This window comes from Empidonax traillii, unplaced genomic scaffold (assembly GCF_003031625.1).
Source record: "Empidonax traillii isolate 1590-97213 ecotype Southwest subspecies unplaced genomic scaffold, ASM303162v1 scaffold90:size2128546, whole genome shotgun sequence".
Taxonomy (NCBI): domain Eukaryota; kingdom Metazoa; phylum Chordata; class Aves; order Passeriformes; family Tyrannidae; genus Empidonax; species Empidonax traillii.
In genome coordinates this window covers 2033111-2053084 of record NW_020955283.1, presented here as the reverse complement: position 1 = coordinate 2053084, position 19974 = coordinate 2033111, and the positions used below count along the sequence as shown (strand labels likewise).

The 19974-nt window shown below is 38.6% G+C and overlaps 1 protein-coding gene across 1 annotated transcript; it reads left to right on the top strand.

The window, feature by feature from the left end:
* Positions 1–2608: 2608 nt before the first annotated feature.
* TARSL2 (threonyl-tRNA synthetase like 2) lies at positions 2609–18741 on the top strand. Its single transcript, XM_027881555.1, has 19 exons — positions 2609–2874; positions 3501–3593; positions 4375–4565; positions 5123–5246; positions 6374–6495; positions 7298–7415; positions 7994–8058; positions 8744–8822; positions 10037–10183; positions 11704–11802; positions 12127–12293; positions 12799–12961; positions 13904–14041; positions 14477–14554; positions 14654–14754; positions 15882–15986; positions 16802–16874; positions 17562–17676; positions 17791–18741. Exons 1-19 carry the CDS (start codon positions 2617–2619, stop codon positions 17937–17939), a joined length of 2385 nt encoding a protein of 794 aa, XP_027737356.1. The 5' UTR covers positions 2609–2616; the 3' UTR covers positions 17940–18741.
* Positions 18742–19974: the final 1233 nt, after the last annotated feature.

Below are 19974 nucleotides of genomic sequence, written 5' to 3'. Positions count from 1 at the left end.
CAAGCAGACACCCAGTGCTATGTTTTTGGTGTTCAGAACTGGGCTCACTTGGAGAATTTTTAGGGCATTGGACAGTTGCAATGGTGCAATGGAGGAGGAGATGAGTGGGGAATCAAGGAGGTCAGGTGAGATCCCCCCAAAAAGGGAGGTTACAGCCCAAATATGCCAGAAAATTCATAGGGAGTGTGTGTGAATGTTAAAATCTTTAAAGTTTCTCATTTATATATATATAATCAAAAATATTAATTTATATAAAAATATTTTAAAATAAACCCCTGTGCCTGCTATATTATATACAAGATTTTAGGATATAAGAAATTCCAAATACAGATCTATAGGGTTTGAGAATACAAATGTAACTTTTGAATATATAAATTAACCAACAAAGGGCTGGAAAACGTAAGGAAACATGATGAATATGAAGGCAATAGGAAGAGCTCTGGGTGTTGGGAGGTTTTTTTCTTTTCCTTCTCAATGTCACACCCCGAGCTCAGGACCATGGCTGGGATTGTAATAGCCGCTGTGGTGAAGGCGATGTACTACAAGTGTTTGGTGACTCGCGGGTGACACCTCCTGACCGAAAGCGGTAATATCGAGGTTCTCTGAGCCGGAATGGGAGCAACAATTCTGGGGTAAAACCTGAGCTAGTCAGGGGATGTTTTAAGGAGCAAAATCTGAGTTCATGTACAGAGGACAGAATGAACGTTTCTGAGGGAAAAGCAGAGGTAAAATAAGAGGGGGAGCAGAGGCGGCCTTTTTTGACAGAAATGCTGAGGTGATTTTGATTAAACAAAATCACTTTTTTTGCAGTGTGAATACAAGGGTACTTTGGGGAGGGAAAAAATCCTTTCTGAGAGAAATTCCGGAAACTCAGGGAAGACAGAGGCAGCATTTTGGACAGAAATTCTGGGATTACTTAGAGAGGACAGAGGTGACACTTTGAAAATCTGACATAATTTAGAGGAGACAAAATCAGTTTTATTCAGTGAACTGATGTAGAGGGGAGAGAGGTGGAATTTTGGTGTCTCATGTGCAGAAGATGAGTGCTGCCCACTTCATGGGCAGCAAGACCTTTCTGTTCTGTTCCTTTATCTGGGAGGAATCTTTGGCCATATTCAATTTTGGGAGGCAGACTCACAGTTTCAGCACAATAGGAGTTGTACAATCCTCCTCAGCTTCAAGTCCTAAACCCTGGCAACTCAAACCTCTTCAAATTATTTACTTTTGTGCCAATTTCTGCAATTGGTGTAAATATGCTGCTTAGTTTCAGACAACTTAATTTCATAAGAAATGATGGCAACCGGGAAGCATCCACTACAAATAAGCTCTGGCAGTGTTTATTTGACATTGAGGTCAAATAAGGATGTCATTTGACCCACACTTTTTGACATTGAAATTGTTTCATAATAACAATGAAGGAGGATGCAGCACAGATTGCCAGGGCCATGGGAACACCAACTAGCTATCCATATTTTCGCACACACTGACAATGTCTTTCTAAGGCACCTGGTAATTGTCATTCTCTTTTATTTGAATAATCTTTTGAAGGACCAAGACTTTGGTGATTTTACATGTAAGTCCTTTGCAAGCATGTATTTATTTAAATGGTATTGTTAAAGTGTTGCTTTTCTGTGTTTTTAATAACAAATAAGCTCCACAGACGATAAGTTGGGTATTTGGGAACATAAAGCAAACTTGATGTGTTTTTTCCCCTCCCTGTTACAAACTCCTTGTCATGTGCTCCGCAAAAATGGCATGATCAGGATTTTGAGAACTAGTGATTTTTCACTGCAGCCTCAGTTTATTCAGCTTCTTGTTTATGAGTGTTACAGAGAAAAAATTTGCAAAGAGCATTTTTAGATAAACTGAAGACTCCAACATGAGTTATACAGAGGAGGGCGATGAAGATGGTGAAGATGGTGAAGGATCCTGGAGCACGAGCTTGATGAGGAGCAACTAAGGGAGCTGTGGGGGGCTCAGCCTGGAGAAAAGGAAGCTCAGGGGGGACCTTCTCACTCTCTATGGCTCCCTGACAAGAGGTAGGTAGGGATGGGGCACTGCTCCCAGGGAACAAGGGACTGGATAAGAGAACAGAGTCTTGAGCTGCGCCTGGGGAGGTTTAGGTTGGACGTTAGGAGAAATTTCTTCTCACAGAGGGTGATTAGACATTGGAATGGGCTGCCCGGGGAAGTGGTGGAGTCGCTATCCCTGGAGGTGTTTAAGGAACGGCTAGACGCGGCACTCGGTGTCATGGTCTGGTTGACACGGTGGTGTTCAGTCACGGGTTGGACTCGGTGGTCTCAGAGGTCTTTCCCAACTTAATCCATTCTGAGCATATCGACACTTCCCAATTGCTCACTGGCCTGGGAGCCTCGCGGGCGGGTACGTTATTAATTAATGCCATAGCAGCGAGGGGTACAAAAGATTTACTCAATGAGAACGAGTGATACCAACACTCCCACCCCTTCAGTCCCCGGGGCCGGGCCCGGAAGCTGTCAGGGCGGATCGGGTGGGGCCGGGGCGGGGCGGTGCAGGGGCGGTGCAGGGGCGGTGCAGGGCCGGGGCGGGGCGGTGCAGGGCCGGTGCAGGGCCGGTGCGGCGCGGCGCAGGACAAAGATGGCGGTGGCGGCGGCCGAGGCTGAGGCGGTGGCGTTGAGGGTGTCACGGCAGGAGAGGGAGCTGCGCTGGCTGGCGGCGGAGGTTGGGCGGCTGAAGGAGCCGCAGGAGCCGTGCTGCGCCGGCAGCGTCAGCCCCGAGCTGCAGCGGCTGCGGGCCGAGAACGAGAAGCTACGCTACCGTCTGCTGCACCTGCGCCGCAGCCTGGCGGCCGAGCTGGGCCGAGCGGCGCCGGCCGAGCCCCCGGGCGGCGCGAAGGTACAGCCCAGGGGCGAGCGGGGGGCTCTGGGCCCCAACGGGGAGGGAAGGGACGGGACAAGGCCGCTCACGGACCTGTCACCAGCCCACGGGGGTCGCTCACGGTGGTGCGAGCCTGCCACGGTGTCCGCATGCAGCACTGCACAGGGTCCTGCCTTTGCGCGAGTGTCACAGAATCAGAGAATGGATTAGGTTGCGATCATCTCCTTCCAACCCCTTGCCGTGGGCAGCGACACCTTCCACTAGACCACGTTGCTCAGAGCCCCATCCCACCTGGCCTTGAATGCTTCCATGGATGTGGCAACCTGGGCCAGGTGTGACACCACTGGAAGTTGCCACTGCTCAGTGTTTCCACGATCTCTGGGGAGGTTTTGCCAGTGATAGTTGTAGTAGTACCATTGGGTAAATTGTGTTGAGAAAACTTTACTTGGCGAGCAGTTTTGCTGTGTCTGCAAAGATGAAAGCTTAGGTGTGTCATGAGAAGTCTTTGTGCTAAGGGACATAACTTATTCCCCGGGAATGGCCTATTTAGCCCAATATTGTACTGGACTGGTTTGGTTTAATGATTGCTGGGAAAAGTCTTAAAAGCATAGCAGGTGTATACTTTGTATTATCACTGTTTTCAGAAAGTCTGCAGTTCAAGTCCAACTGATGCAGTGAATCAAAATAAAGAGGAAAAGAAAAAAGAAAATAAAGCTGTGAACCAATGTCAGAATTATGTAAGTCATTATTTTATACTACATAAAAATAGAAGAAGGAGTGTTGTTTTGACCAGGTTCAGAAAGGGTGCTCAAATCTGAAATACTTTGCTGTATTTTGAAATCCCAGCTTTTGGGGAAAAGGCTTTCTATAGCATAGAGGAAAAAAAACCATTATTTAGGAGCTTCATCTTCTGTTAGTAGGATTACTTACACATTCTTAGATCTCTGCTTTTTATGTAAGAAAAAGATTGGGGTTATTGGGAAATAAAAGTCATAATTCTGTGGTGCTTAAAGAGAGTGAAGGTTCAGGAGCAGTTAAACAGTGTGATGGCTGAAAGGATGTTGGCAACACTGGCTGTAGTACAGTAGAGCTTAATAACTCACGTTAAACCAGAGTAAACTTCACGTCACCTATCTTCTTTGAATCTGATGCTTCGAATGGACTCGCAGAAGTGAGGGCTTGTTGGAGTGATTCACATTTCTCTAGGACATCTGCCAAATGCAAATTCTGGGGCAGGAATATAGGCTGCTTTCTGAGGTCAAACTCACAAAGCCACTTAGGCCCAAATTGATGAAAGTCCATGGAAAATTGGAAAGCCACTATAAAACAGTCAGAAACTTGGATGAGGCTAACCTGTATATAATTATTTACAAATCCTTTAATGTTTTTTAGTATAAATTCTAGTACAGTGAAATCTGGTCTAAGCTGAGACCTCTGGGAATGCACCAACACTGTGAATCCTTTAATTCTGTTTCTCTCAAAAGTGTGTATGTGTATAATCTAATTTATTTGTTACAGCTACGGTGTGTGCCAAGCTTCATAGAAGACAGACTGAAGCTTTATGAAGCACTGAAAAAAGAACATGATGCTTTGCTAGCTTACAGAGCAGCCAACCAGAGCAAATCTGTCAAAATTACTCTGAGAGATGGAATGATGGCTGAAGGGGAGTCTTGGAAAACCACACCGTATCAATTAGCTGTAGGAATTAGGTAACCTGCAGATTCAAGGAGTTACACTTTTGGAGTGATAAAACTATTACTGTCATTTGTCTCTTACTTTGTTATGAAAAATATATGTCATGGTCAATGCATGGTGACTCTTAAACCTGTTTCTTTGGAAAGCATTGAAACTTCATCTTAATGCAGACTAAACGGGTGGTTGAAGTTACTCTTCTGAGTGATACTTGAGGTTCTGTGCTGGGTTCATAATGCCTGCTTACAATTAAAGAGTAAATCAGTGAGAGTGCTAGGAATTAATAGAGACATCTGAAGTTCTGTGAGTTACCAGATACAGTAGAACCTGTTGTAAGAAACAGTCTTTCCTCCAGATCTCTAGCACTGAAAACTGTGGAATGAAATTTCTCAAGACCTTAAGGTTCTTTACCTTAAAAGTGGAAAAGTGTTTAAGACCACTACAGAAACAAAAATTTAAGGTCTTCAGGTGCTACAAGATGTGGGTGTGATCTTACAGGGTTTAGAAACCTAAGGTCTTTTACAAATTGAACCTAAATCTTCAGGTCTCTTGTCATCTTTTCTGTTTTTTTTAGTCAAGCATTGGCTTCGAATGCAGTCATAGCCAAAGTGAATGGTGAACTGTGGGACCTGGATCGTCCACTGGAGGGAGATTGTACTCTAGAGCTGCTGACCTTTGATGATGAAGAAGCAAAAGCTGTGAGTAAACACTCTGGTTTCTGCTTGATTAGGAGAAATGATGACATAAAATTGATTGCAGTATTAGGCATTTAAAATCTTGAAATAAAAGAAGAAAAGCCACAAAACTGTTCAAGTAATGTATTTCCCATGATTCAGCAAAGAAGATGAGATACTAATCTGAGAGTGAATAAAATTTTAGTGTTCTTTTCATCCTTCTCTTTTACATAAGCAGGTTATTTCTCAAATGAGATCATACAGAACATCTTGATTTGTATGCTAACATGAAATAGTTTAATGTCTTCTAAGATGTGTTTTGTGGTTTGACTCAGTGCATCCAAAGATCAGACTGTAAAAGCAAAGTAAGACTGTCTTACCATTTTCTAAAAATTGTCCAATATTAGATTTGAGCCATAAATAAAATCTTCATCTCCTTGTACTGGCACTGTTTAATAAAACCTTAAGTAGTCATATCTGAGTTAATTAAACTGAATATTCTTAGCAACATGCCTAAGATTTTTTTTTTAATGGGATTCAATCTGAAACCTATACACTACAATTAGACTTCAGTTTTGTCAAAGAATTATTCACGTGATTGAGCTTGTCTGAGGCATTCCATGTAAAGGGATTATCTTGTAGCAGTGGCTCTAAATTAGTCCAAATTAATAGAAACTTAGAACATAAGACTGGTATTGATCTACTGGGTTGTTGGCTCCCCTCTGCTGACATTTCAGGTAATGTACTATACAGACCTATTAATAAACGTACTGAATGTGAACAGTGGAAGCTTAACTGGCTGCATTGTTTTAGATTTGATTAGTGTTGCATAGACTTCTGACTGACTGGAAACTAACTCATTAATAAATAAGTTACAGTAAGTATTAAGTTGATGGGATAGCACACAGGTATAGTCATGATCTTTCAGACTAAAGTATGGTGAGCCTTTAGTGCTACATCTGACATTGTATCAATCATTTAGAGTACTTCAAAATGAGAACAGGAAATTGTTTTATCTCTCTCAAAATTTAAACAACCTTGGTTCTAGTCTGTTCCCATCTACAGATATACTTAATGGTTTGGGGTTTTTTCTTTTTCTAGTTACACAACGCCACTGACCTCTTGACTTACTCACCTAAGTTTATTTGCAGGTTTATTGGCATTCAAGTGCTCACATCCTTGGAGAGGCCATGGAAGGATATTTTGGGGGCTGCTTGTGCTATGGACCACCAATTGAGAATGGATTTTATTATGACATGTATATTGAAGATAGGTAAAATTTCACTGTCTTAGAACTTTTATACTCTGTATTGGAGCTCAGTACTAGAATTATTTTGTTCTGTCAAGTTTCTACATGTTAAAAGTAAAATTGTGTCTCTGAAATGATTTGAAGCTCATAGGTTATTCTTGTATGTAGACACATAAATTGAGTGTGTGTGTATATTTAAATTCAGGAGCTCTGTTCAGATACCTGCTCTGTAAGACTTGCAGCTGTTCAGTGTTCTGTGGAAAAAACGTAGAGTGGCTAAAACTTTGTGAACTTCTGGGGACACAAAGGAGATGGAAACCAAACTCCCATAATTCTTCGAGGAAACCAAGTCACTTGTACTGAGGGCACCTATGCATGTAACTTGTATAAGTGTTTACTACTTTTCTAATCCTTGTGCACAGCACCCCAATTCTGTTTTTCCCTTGTTTATCTTTCTGTAGTAAGGGAAAATACTGAATCTGCATCAGCTGATAAACAGACTCCTGTAGCTGGGTTGAGCCTTTTCTCGCCTCCTTTGTTTTTTTTCTTAAATCATATGTGTACTTCAACCTGAAGGTCTTCGAGACATTTAGTCATGTCAAAGACTGTTCTAGAAATGATTGCTGTGGGTTTGGTTGGGGTAGTATGATTTGTGTTTCTGGGTTTAGTGTCTGAAAATAGAGCTGATTGGAAGAAACTAAGAAAATACTGTGACAAATCACAACAACACATTTTTATGGTTTTGTATTAGAAAGTGGTTAATTGAAAAACTCAGAATATCAAAATAATTAATTTATATCTCTTCTACCTGTGTCTTTTTGTTTAGAGGTGTGTCTAGTACTGAATTCCCAGTACTAGAGAACTGCTGTAAAAATATCATAAAAGAGAAACAGGCTTTTGAAAGGCTGGAAGTCAAAAAGGAGACCCTGTTAGAGATGTTTAAGGTAAATCTTTTGAGTAGCTGTGGTTCTGGTACAATGATCTTTTAAAATGTAACTTTTTAAAAAATTCTGCATGTGACTGACTCATTGGAGTTGCACCTGTCTAGTAAAACAAAGAAAAAGAACATCATCCTCTCCCTCTTTCCTCTCAAATGTACAAAATGTTTTCAAGCACTAATAAAAACAATTTTTATTACACAAAAACACTTTAGGCTCAGTGAGATGACAAATAAATACACAAAAGGCACACATTTCTTCTGGCTCACTTGCAGAGACGGGTCAAAAAAGACTTTTGCTTTAGCCCCTGATTTTATACAGTGAATATTACCAGTCTCACTGTACTGTGTAATTCAGGTGGTACTCGCCATCCTCAGCACACCCTCAGGGGACTGAGATCTTTTTGTCTCTCCTCTTATTTTAGAGCTCTTCTGAAAGGATGTTGAACTGTTGAATACAAGCTTTTTTATTTTCAAGTTACAAGTGTCTATTACTGATGCACTTGCATTATTAATACATAATTTAAAAAAAGAATTTTGTTACCCAATTTATTGGTATTATTGACTTTTCATGTTTCCACGCAGTATAACAAGTTTAAGTGTCGTATCCTTAATGAGAAGGTGAAGACACCAACTACCACAATTTACAGGTAAAGAAATACACTTCAAAGGTATTATGAAGTATTTTTATAATTAGTTTATTTAGATTGAGAGGAGAATAAATTGTTGTTTTTTTTTTGGTTTTTATTCTTTCTGAATTCTTGTGTGATTAGGATTTAAGTTTGCAGTTAACATTGCTACTTACGTAAAATGAGATCTTTTCTCTGCTGGGACGGATTAGATCTCAATTTGTGAGCAAATGGCAAATCCAGTTTTTACTCATTCCCTCTGGTTTCAGTAAACTGGTTAAAATAAGTTACCACCCTTGACATTGGGTTGGTGCATAGTAGATAACACTAACTCTTACCTCATTGCGAGATGAGGAACCTGCTTATTCAGTTGCTCATTCCAATCAGTTGAAAAATGGCAAAACCATTTTTCTGTTTGATGTGCATAGTTTGAAATCTCTTGGGCAACTGTAACATAAAGTTCACATGTGGAATTATATGAATTGGTAACTGTTATGATGCTGTTGATAATAGATAACTGTGCTGAGCATTTACTGAGCAAATATCCCAGTTCAGCTAGAAGGCACAGTTACATTTAAGGTGCACTGAACTTGCTGCATGTTGCATATTTGTATTTACTTCCATGTTGGAATGTGTCAAGCACAAACTTGTCACAGAAAAGGTTGGAGCATTTGGAAATGAACCCTTTCTTTCTCTTGGCATATAGATGTGGTCCACTGATTGATCTCTGCAGGGGTCCACATGTCAGGCACACTGGAAAAATTAAGGCCCTTAAAATAGTTAAGGTAAGTTTAAATTAAGTGTGCGTTGAAACCAAAATTAGAATACAGTTGATTTATTTATATATTTATTTCTCCTGAGCTGATTATGCTAGGGTTCTTTGTATTGTTTTCTTTGTTTACTCTGAAAATAGTCCTTCATTTCTTTCCCACCTCCCATTGTACAAGTAGAACTACAGACTTCAATCATTCATCTGCATCCAAGGTTTACTGATTCTTGACTTTCACAATAGCACATAGTGAAAGTTAACAGCATCTTTTTTTATCAGGGTATTAGTGTAGTAACATGCATGTTTAGACTGCATAACACTGCAAAAAAACCACTGTAGCTAGTAGTGACTAGATTTGCTGTGGAACCAATTGTACTACACCTAGTAGAGAAGTGCAGAGCCTAAGCTCATGTGGCAATGCTGTTCCGGTATCTCCAGCCAGCACTGCACCTGTATCCTGGTTTGAGTCTGTCCTTGCTGTCACACCTGTGTGTGGGGGGGTGTTGTGTGCACACTCTGTTCTGCAGTAGATGAACATCCAAGTATTTATTGGGTCAGAAAATACTATTTTGACCTTGTCAGATGGTATCTTTCAGGTACAGGAGGTAAAGTGGATGGTGGCAGATCTGCAAGTGCTGCTGTTAAAAGACGACATTGCTTATAGGAAAGGCAGAGACCATGTTGGCAGAGGCCTCTGGTTTTGTGGTGTAGTTTAAGTTATTCAAAGATGCTAATTTTGGTAACCTTATTAGACTGACCTCATTAGAACATTAATCATAGTTGCTTTTGCTGGCTTCCTAACTGAAGCGTATGGAACTCTGAATTCCAGGGATTACATGTTAGATTGTTAAAGCAGCTCAGAATTAACTGTGAGAGTCAGGTTTGTTGTGTCTTTTGTGTTTCCACACTGCATTATGTTTTGAGTGTAAACAGGTGTTGCTTTTTTAGCTGCTATAACATGAAATAATAAAATATGCCATGATGTGAGTTGAAACAAGGTGCCTAAGTAGAATAAAAATATTACTTGACCAGTCACTTTTTTTTGTCATCTGTATTAATATGCTGACTGAAAGGTACTGCAAGTGTATTCGTGTTATAAACAAATGCAGAAAGACTGCATATAAATCTTTTCCCGAGGGAGAAAATAATAATATTTGAATGTGTTAATGTTTATCCCTCTTTTCCCTGATATTATGTAATATTCCCTTAAGTCTGGGTTTTGTGTATCAGAGTTCCTCTACATATTGGGAAGGAAAATCTGATATGGAAACTCTGCAGAGAATATATGGAATATCCTTTCCTGAAAACAAAATGATGAAGGAATGGGAAAAAATACAGGAAGAAGCCAAAAACCGGGATCATAGGAAAATTGGAAAGGTACAGTATTCCACTGTCTACTTATTTTACGCTTCTATAATAGAATTCATTCTCTTTCCTTGTTTTTTTTAGTTTTGAGTTTGTTTGGGGTTTTTTTTCCATTTTTGACAGTTTGAATGGGAGCCAGTTCTGTGTACTTCTTGGTGTTGCTTACATTTTGCAATTTTTCTTCTACAAACTCAACCTGTCCCTTGCATATGAATGTTAAACTAATGTTGGGAATAAGTTAATGGGTTTAGTCCCTTGGTTTAGGGAAGTACATCTTAAACCTTTTAATGTAGAGTCTTTGGGGATTCTACCTAAAGCATAATATTTTTCATAGAAGAGATAATTTATTTGAAAATTGCATAAATAATATGGTTTGGTCTTTGTTTATTATAGGTATAAATAACGTTTACACCTTTGCTGTAGTTTTGCTGAGAGGGTGGAGCTATAGGGAGGGTATTTGGGAAAAGAAAGGAGCCTTGTGGATATGTAAAGGCACAACGAGCAGTACAGGTGAAAGCAGGGAGGCATTTACTTGAAAAACTGTTGTGTAAATGAAGGACAGCATTGTTGGACAAGAGGATGGAGGCATTAACCTTTCGCTGCTCACTGGCAGACATGAAAGGAGAAACTGTGGAGGGCCTTCACAAGCAGAGGGTGAACAACTGAGGTAACTCAGAAGAGGAAGAAACAATGAGAAATTTATAGAAGACAATAACAAAAATTAAAAAAAATTAGGAAAATGGTCTTTATGGAAGTGATCATGCTTATTTCTATTCTTATTAAGACTTGAATATTTCTGTAGTATTTGTTCGATTACTTTTATGCCTCTTCATAAACAAATGATCTAGTATCAATCAATCAGAGAGGTTCTTACCCCAGAGGGTGGTCAGGCACTGAACAGGCTCCCCAGAGCAGTGGTCACAGCACCAAGGCTGCCAGAGCTCAAGGAATGTTTGGATGATACTCTGGGACAGCTGGTGTAACTCTTGGGGGTGGTCCTGTGTGGGGCCTGGAGTTGGACTGGATGATCCATGTGGGTCCCTTCCAACTCAGCATATCCTATGAATTTATCTAGTGTTTATGAATCTAGTATCTGTGATATTGAAGTTGGTAAAGCTCTCCAAAGATGTATGAGCCACACTGCTGGGCTTCTCTTTTTTTGAGATAGAAATGCTGATAAAGAGTGAGTAGTTCATAAGCTTCAGCCATCATCCCTCACGTGTGATGGATATCTGCTTAATTGCTTTACTAAAGCAATTAAGGTTACTAAAGGTAAGATTAGATACATAAAAAACTTCAGGATTTGGGGGAAATGTGACAGAGAATCAAATGGAATTCAGTGTTATTACAAACTTCTAAGAGTAAGAACTGCAGATCAATTAACTGGTGTTCTTGAGAACTTGTAGACTTCAGTAAATCATCTTGTTTCTGTAACATTTCATCTTTGTGAAAAGTGTCTCAATGTGTGTGAGGTAATTATGTTCTGCAGTTCTATCTGAACTGTTAGAGCAATCTGGTTTTAATTTACCCAGGAGCAAGAACTCTTCTTCTTTCATGATATGAGTCCTGGAAGCTGCTTTTTCCTCCCCAGAGGTGCCTTTCTCTATAACACACTCATGGATTTCATACGGGTGAGTATATGGTGATGTAACTTAAGAAGTTTAGTATCAGTTGTCAGTCTTACATTGACATTCGTATCACTGAGCTATCCACAGAAAAATAAGTATCTATGTATATAAATATTTACCAGATTTTCAGTATGATTATACATATCTAACCTTTTTTGAAAATAGTGCATAGTGAGGCTGTGCTTTTCCAGTTGTGCAAAACTTACATGTGCAGTAGTCCTTTAATCTCTCTGTAAATTGCCATCATAATAACACAGTTTAAAAGAATCAAGCTTTGGCTTGTCAAAAGCTCTGTAACCTTTTAAATGGTGAATTTTTTTTCTACAGAGGGAATATCACAGGCATAATTTTACTGAAGTTGTGTCTCCAAATATCTTCAACAGTAAACTCTGGGAAGCTTCAGGACACTGGCAGCACTACAGTGAAAATATGTTCTCTTTTGAGGTTGAGAAGGAAACTTTTGCCCTTAAACCCATGAATTGTCCTGGACATTGGTTTGTACTCTTAATTGCAAAACTTCTTATTTTACTTCATTTATCCTTTGTGGGGCTGAGGAAAATAAATGGGGTATCAATACATGTTGCCATGTGTGTTCACAATGCGCTACTAAGCCACTGGATGTGTCCAGGGAGCTTCTCTGACAGTGTCTCAGAAGTCTGCCCTAACTCAGCGATGTTTGTGCATGCTAATACTAGTCTGTACCATTAGTGGATACAAATTGTTTTGGGTAGAAATAGGCATCAGATGTGCTGTACCAAGAAGGTACAGATGAACCAGTCTTGATTTACTCTAGCAGTGGGTTTTTTTCTAGGTGGTCTTCAGCAGTACATTCTGAGTGAAGCACTTTTTCTGTTTGCCTGTCTTTTAGGATGCAAACAACCTAAATGAATAAATGCTTAAAAATGTGCTTACTGTCTGTATTGATCTTGGTTTATTTCTGTGTTGTCTTAAATCTCCTGTAAGAAGGATAAAAGGAGGGCTCTTTCATGTTCCTTTTAGCTTGATGTTTGGCCATCGTCCCCGATCCTGGAGGGAATTGCCTCTTAGACTTGCAGATTTTGGAGTTCTGCACCGAAATGAGCTCTCTGGGACTTTAAGTGGCTTGACTCGTGTAAGGCGCTTCCAACAGGATGATGCTCACATCTTTTGCACAATAGAACAGGTAAAAAAGAAAAAGGCAACTCCAAAATACCAAGCACCTCCCACACCCCCACAAGTCAAAAAAAGCGCCTCTTTCTTCTCCCAGTGCAAACAGTAAACAAGTAAACAGGAAGAAATCCCTGAAGTATTTCAACTCTAACTTCTTCCATTGTGTTGCTATGTAGCATAAGGGTGCTTTTGATGGTTTCCTTTGGTAGGTTTAGGTGCGTCCTTCTTTGATATTTGATATTCCATATTTCTTAACTCTGCAATATTGCTGAACTCAATAGCCTGTTGGACTTGGCTGCTTTGTTGCAAGTTCCTCAAATAGTAATGCCATACTCAGTGTTCTTTATTTTATTTTTATTTTTTTCTTTGAAGTTACAAAATGCTCATATCAAAAGCAGTAAACAGTATTAATTGAGGGATCTTAATGTTTGTGAATTATATAATAAGATTTTCTGTATGGAATTTTTCCATTTGGAAAGATGCGTTGGGCAACTAAATCCCAGAAAGGAAGACTTTTTTTTTTTATTGTTACATCTTCCATCATCCCCTGCAAAGAAAAAAGCTGTTGACCATGTTTTGTTTTCTGTAGTAATGCTGAGCAAACATATTATTTTGTCAGTAATGCCATAGATTTCAGTGGAGCTACATGTATAAATTGATGTATTCATGTCCATTCTGTTGGGTGCAATTTGGCTCCAGAAGTCCAGGCTTAACAAAAATACTACTTTTCTTGCCATGCTTTGAAACCACAACACCTCAATTCTCTCTTCACCCATTACCTAGATTTGGATTTGTAGGATGTAGGTTTAAATTTTTGCTTATTTAATGGATATTCTTCTATCTATTATGCTTATTTAATGGATACTCTTTTATTCTGGGTATGATGAATTCAGTAGTTTCAATTACATTGTTATGTAAGTAACTTTTAACTAATGTATTTTGTGTTATGTTTAAGATTGAAGAAGAAATTGAGTGCTGTCTTGGTTTCTTGAAGTCAGTATATGCTGTCTTTGGTTTTACTTTTCAACTACATCTTTCTACAAGACCCGAAAATTATCTTGGAGAGTTAGAGATCTGGGATCATGCAGAAAAGGTAATTCATTTAAAAGCAAACAAACAAAAAACCCCCTTAATATTTGTGTTTGCGGAAGTAGATATTTAACTGAGTTCTGTCATGTTGAATAGTGGAATTGCTTACATCAGATCTGAAATATTGTCCTTAGTGGAAATGCCTTTTGAAAAACATCACATTAAATCTAAAGTTACTGTATACAAATGAGAACTTCCAGATTCTTATTTAGCCCCTTATCTTAAACTGGTTAGATTTCTATTTATTTTTTTGATTAATCACATACTGTACAAGCAACTACTATTCCAAGGCTACTTACCGTAAATGAGCAAATGCTTGAGTAGTAGGGGTTGTGCTGCCTGTTGGCTGCCTTTGAATTTTAAAGGCAAATGCTTTGACTTCTAGTAATGAAACACCCTGCTATACCTTTTTTAATTACTCTCTCATTTTTTTGATTAGCAACTTCAGAACAGCTTGAATAAATTTGGGGAGCAATGGCTTTTGAATCCAGGAGATGGAGCATTTTATGGTCCTAAGGTTAGTGATTCAGCATTTTAATATAACTTTGGGATAGACAAGAATGCAGACATAGTACAAGCACACTATATTTAGTAACTGTGTTATTTTGCTTCACAGATTGATATTAAAATTAAAGATGCAATTGGGAGGTACCATCAATGTGCTACCATCCAACTTGACTTCCAGTTGCCCATTCGATTTAATCTTACTTATGTTGGGTGAGTGGTTAAGCTAAATAGCTTCCTCTTTTAAATTAAATAATGAATAAAAGTAATCATAAATGCTTTCATTATCTGTAATTCCCATTATGTATTAATGCTGTGCTGCTCATTTAACAAATGATTAGCCTGCTAAGGAGAGTCACAAACTTGAAGATATTTCCTCGATGTAATGACAGCTCACTTTAGTTGAAATGCTGCTGAGTGCAGGATAATCTCATCAGCTGTCTTGTCTGCCAGTTCTGAATCATATATAATACTAACAAAACCTCAACTGAGTCAGTTTTCACTTTCAGCCTAGTCATAGTGTCTTCTTGGAAGACATACCATACAAATTCAAATATGCGTTAAGGAGCTGCTATGTTTGTACTAAGTACTCCTTTGTTTTTATTGGGTTAAACTAGTTAACTTTGAACATAAACCAATTACAGACAGTTTTTAGTGAAAATCTCACTTTGGCTTCCAGCTAGAAAGATGGATTTTTATTCACTAAGGAAATTAATCTTAATATCATCTTAATTTGAATACACATTTTCTGTGTTGTTTTTTCTTGTAGTGTTTTTTTTTGCATATTATCAAGATACAGATAGGGAAGATGGAATAAGAATCTTTATTATTTTTGATCCCACTTTGTGTTCTACAGTAGATGCCATAGCTTTTTAGTAGGTGATGATACTGCTGCAAACAGCTGGCTTTTTTTTAATCACAGTATTGTAATTTAAGCAAAGTAATGAAGAGGTGAGGTTCAAAAGGGAAGGTGAGGTCCTGTGCAACAAAATAAAAGCAAGTCATAGTGGAACAAGGAAGAACATAAAATATTAAAATGCGCAGAAATGGTGCTGAATCATTCTAGTGGCTTTTCAAATTTAAGAGTTAGTGTCTACGCCACTGGCTATAGACACAATTATTTTAAGTCACTGTGATTATTCAGTATTCCTTTAAAAGCCTGGATGACTTAAAATACATTTTTAATAAAAAGAGTAGATTTTACCTAAGTAGAACTAACTAAATTTTGTCTTTCTGTTAAAAGCAGAATTAAAAATATTAGTAGGATTACATGTGTGTGAGCTAAGATAATTTCATTTTTTAAAAAAACTTTACTTGGTTTTGTTTGGATTTTTTTTCAGTAAGGATGGCGATGATAAGAAAAGGCCAGTGATTATTCACAGGGCTATTTTGGGATCTGTGGAGAGGATGATAGCTATTCTAGCAGAAAATTATGGAGGAAAATGGTATGTAGCACACATGGACTTCTAAGAAGTGTTTAACAATATAGAAAGTTGAGATCCTTCCTACTGTCCCATATATTATAATGCAAAAATAATATCCCTAGAATGTTCTCAAAACTAGTAGGTAAGATTACAAGAAAATAAGTCAGATTTTATGGTCTGAGTTGTAACTAGTTTGTTATTAGAAATTCAATTTCATGAGACTGCAGAAAAAAAGCAGAATAATGCAGAAATAAGAATTGTAATTGAATGTGTAAGTCCTGCATTATTTTGTTCCCTTTTTTTTTCTTAAAAATAATGCTTTTGTACTGGGAAGACGTCAAACATATGTAAGGCAATTATTTATATATATATATTTATATATATATAGACATGAATTAGTCCTAGTATGTGAAATATTTTTTGTACTTCTAAGATGGGTTGGTTTATCTTGAATAAGCTCTGAAGGTATTTTTTCATGAATGTGTTTAAAGTATTAAGGAAGAGTTAATTCTTAGTTTCAGTCACTGATCTGACTGTCCACTTTTGACTGTAAAGTTATAAATAAAAATGAAAATTATTTTTAAAATATTCTGTTTAGAAGTGTGAAATCAGGTAGAAAGATAACAGAAAGTCCAAGTTCTGCATTTGTCATTTTACTGGAATCAATCCATTTGCTATTTCATGTGAACTTGAAAACACAAAGATAACATACTATCCAACATAGCTAACATAAAGATTTCTATAAAGTAATGAAATTGTTATTGTGGAATGTGGCTGTGACTATGAATGCATATGTCAAGTGGACATTTATCCCATGTGTCCCTCACACTCTCCAGGCCACTCTGGTTGTCCCCACGGCAGGTCATGGTGGTGCCCGTGGGACCGACATCAGAAGAGTATGCCCAGCAGGTGAGAGCAGGGCAATTCTAATAGATCCTCTGGAACAGAGAATGAATGCTTTAATGATTTTGAAGACATATTTGGGGAGGGAGAAGTACTTTTTTCAATATACAATTTCCAGTCTAAAGCTTGTGTAAGCCTGAGTAAGGAATATGTAACTTTAAGTGGTTTTAGTTCTGTTATTATGGACATAATTATTAAAGGAAAAAAACATTCTGGATGACAACTAATGCTTCATTACACTACTATTAGCCTAAAATAGGGACAGAGCCAGTTTCATCCATTTCCCACCATGTATATTCTTGACTGCATCACTTCTGACCATGGTTGGTTTTGCCCCTCTCCCCTGCTTTTCTTTTAATATAAGAAAAAGTGGATTTGTTCCTTCTGATTTTTCTGCTTTCTCAGACTGAGGACACGGTTTTAACACTGAGCAGTGTAGCTACCTGAGGACAGCAGCACGTATTTGATATGGATGTTACCTCACACTGTCTTCCAACTGTAGTCCTGCTAAGCATTTAAGTGGGTGTTCAGTTTTCTTCAGATAGTCATTGAATTCTCTGCAGTGATTCACAAGAGCAAAATTATGTACATACATGAATTAATTATTGGGAGAGATCAGTAATTATAGCATGTACAAATGTATGTTTTGAAATACATAGTAATAGTTAGAGTGCCTTGGTTTGATTTTTTTAGGTTTGCAACCAATTTTTTGAAGCTGGATTTATGTCAGATGTGGATCTAGATCAAAGTTGCACATTAAACAAGAAAATTAGAAATGCACAGCTGGCTCAGTATAACTTCATTTTAGGTAGGTAATTGCAGCATCTTATATTGTTGAATATCACTTAAGTTTTAATGTTGGACATAGAGTTTATCTAGAGACACATGTAAATAGTTTCATATTTTGTTCTATGTCTTCCAGTGGTTGGAGAAAAGGAGAAAGCAAATAATGCTGTCAACGTGCGAACAAGAGACAACAAAGTTCATGGAGAGATTTCAGTATCTTCTGCTATTGAAAAACTCAAAAAACTTAAGAGTTCACATATTGCAAATGCAGAAGAAGAATTCTGACATTGCTTGTTGGGGAAAAGAAAATATTAGCTGTTTCTTGTGCACAGCAGTGATGCTCATCTGAGAGAATTTTCAGTTAGTGGATACACAAAATAAGCCAATATAGCACTGTTGCTGCTCCAGGAAAAGCATGAGAGGACAGATGCACCTGCCAACTCCTTTAGCAATTGCATGGGTTTCCATTCTGCCTGAGTTGGAGAATGCTTGCTCACAAAGTCCTACACCTCTGTCTGATAAGATATGTTGAGTTTGCTGTGGAAGTAAATCAGAGCTGCATGACCCCAGGGAACAGGAGGCTGAGAAGGGCAGTGGCTGCTGTGGGAATGCTGAGGTCCCTCAGTCACGGGTCAGGTGCATACCTGTGTTACAGAATCCAGAGCTTGGGAGTTGGTTGGTGCCTGAAGAGCAGTTTAGTTTAGTTTTTTTTCTAGCTCCAGATTGTAACAAAAAACTTTCATGGAGGGAATAGCTTGGTTGTTTCAGAATCTGTTCACAGACTACAAGTACTTTGGTGTCTTTGGAAGTCTCAGTGATCTCAGTGAAACAAGGTATTGATGGGCGTAGTGTGATAACTGGTTGGTGTAAAAGTGGTTGCCAAGAATGCAGTTGAATTACTCCCAATATCTGTGTGTCAAGTGTTTATTTTTTCCTGTATTTGCTGTTGATTTGGCTTTTGTCTAAACCAAAAAAACTTTGAAAAACCTTTCTGTGTGTAATTTATTGTAGCATTCCGGGGATATTGAGAACACTGAGAAGGAGCAGAGGATAATTCTGATATTAAAACAGCACGTTGGAATTTAAATTGGCCATATTTGTTCCATTTATGCTTATAAATTATTGTTACAGTTGCTGTTGCAGGCAAGTGAACTGCATTTTTTGAAGATTAATTTTTACCTGATTTCACTTTCATATGCACTTTTGTAGTTGACTGGCTTAGATAGTGTTAAATGTGTTGCTCAGTTATCTAAGCTATACAGCTATAGTTGTGATTTAAATGCCACAGCCATAAAGCAGAAAATAATGTTTAGTGCATAAATGTTACACAGATGCAAAGCTTGTGTTTTACTTCTGCCTGACACTTGTACAGACTTGTGTTCAATAGGCCTGTATTTAGTTTGGTCTTTATTTGGGTTGTGCATCTCTTTTTATCTCCTGCTTTTAGAAGAAAAGGAAAAAAAAATAGAAGGAACGAGTGGTGGGAAAGCTTTATGTTCCACTTAACAGAATTAACATGGGATGTGGAACGTGATTTTTATTTATATATTATATAATTATACATTATATATGATTATATAATATATAATTATATATTAGATCTATATTTTTTGTATAAAATTGTTTGGAGTAGAGCTTATGTGGTGCATGTGTGATGTATTCAGACTGCAGAATTCAACTACTGGTTTTGGGTTTTTTACAGCGAATTACTAGGTTTTGCAAGTATCAAACTTTTTTAGCCCACATGTATCAATGCTCTTGGCATTTCAGTTTTCACATGACCTGCAGCAAGGAGAGAGGTCAGGGAACTACACAGAATCGTTTAGGTTGGAAGGGACTTCTGGAGGTCCCCCAGTCCAACCCCCCCCTACCAAGGCAGGGTCACCTGGAGCAGGTGACACAGGAACCCTCCAGCTGGGTTGCAATGTCTCCAGCGAGGGAAACTCAACGCCCTCTCTGTTCCTGCCGCCCAGCTGTTCCAGTGCTCTGCCACCCTGCACATAAAGAAGTTCTTCCTCATGTTGAGGTAGAACCTCTTGTGTTTTAGTTTACGGCCCTTGCTCCGTGTCCTGTCACCCAAAAGAGTTTGGCACCTTCCTCTTGGCACCCGCTTTTGGGGTATTTATATGTATTGATGAGATCAAATAGAAATCAACAAAAATAATGTAAAATTCCCTACGGGGAGAAATATGTAGAGAGAAGGGCAGAGGGCAGAAAGCACTGCCCGGTAGCCTGCAGGGGCAGACACCGTGTCCGCAGTCACCGAGTCGGGGTGAGTCGCCTCCCGCCCCTGACGCCGGGTGTGAGGGCCCCGCCCCCA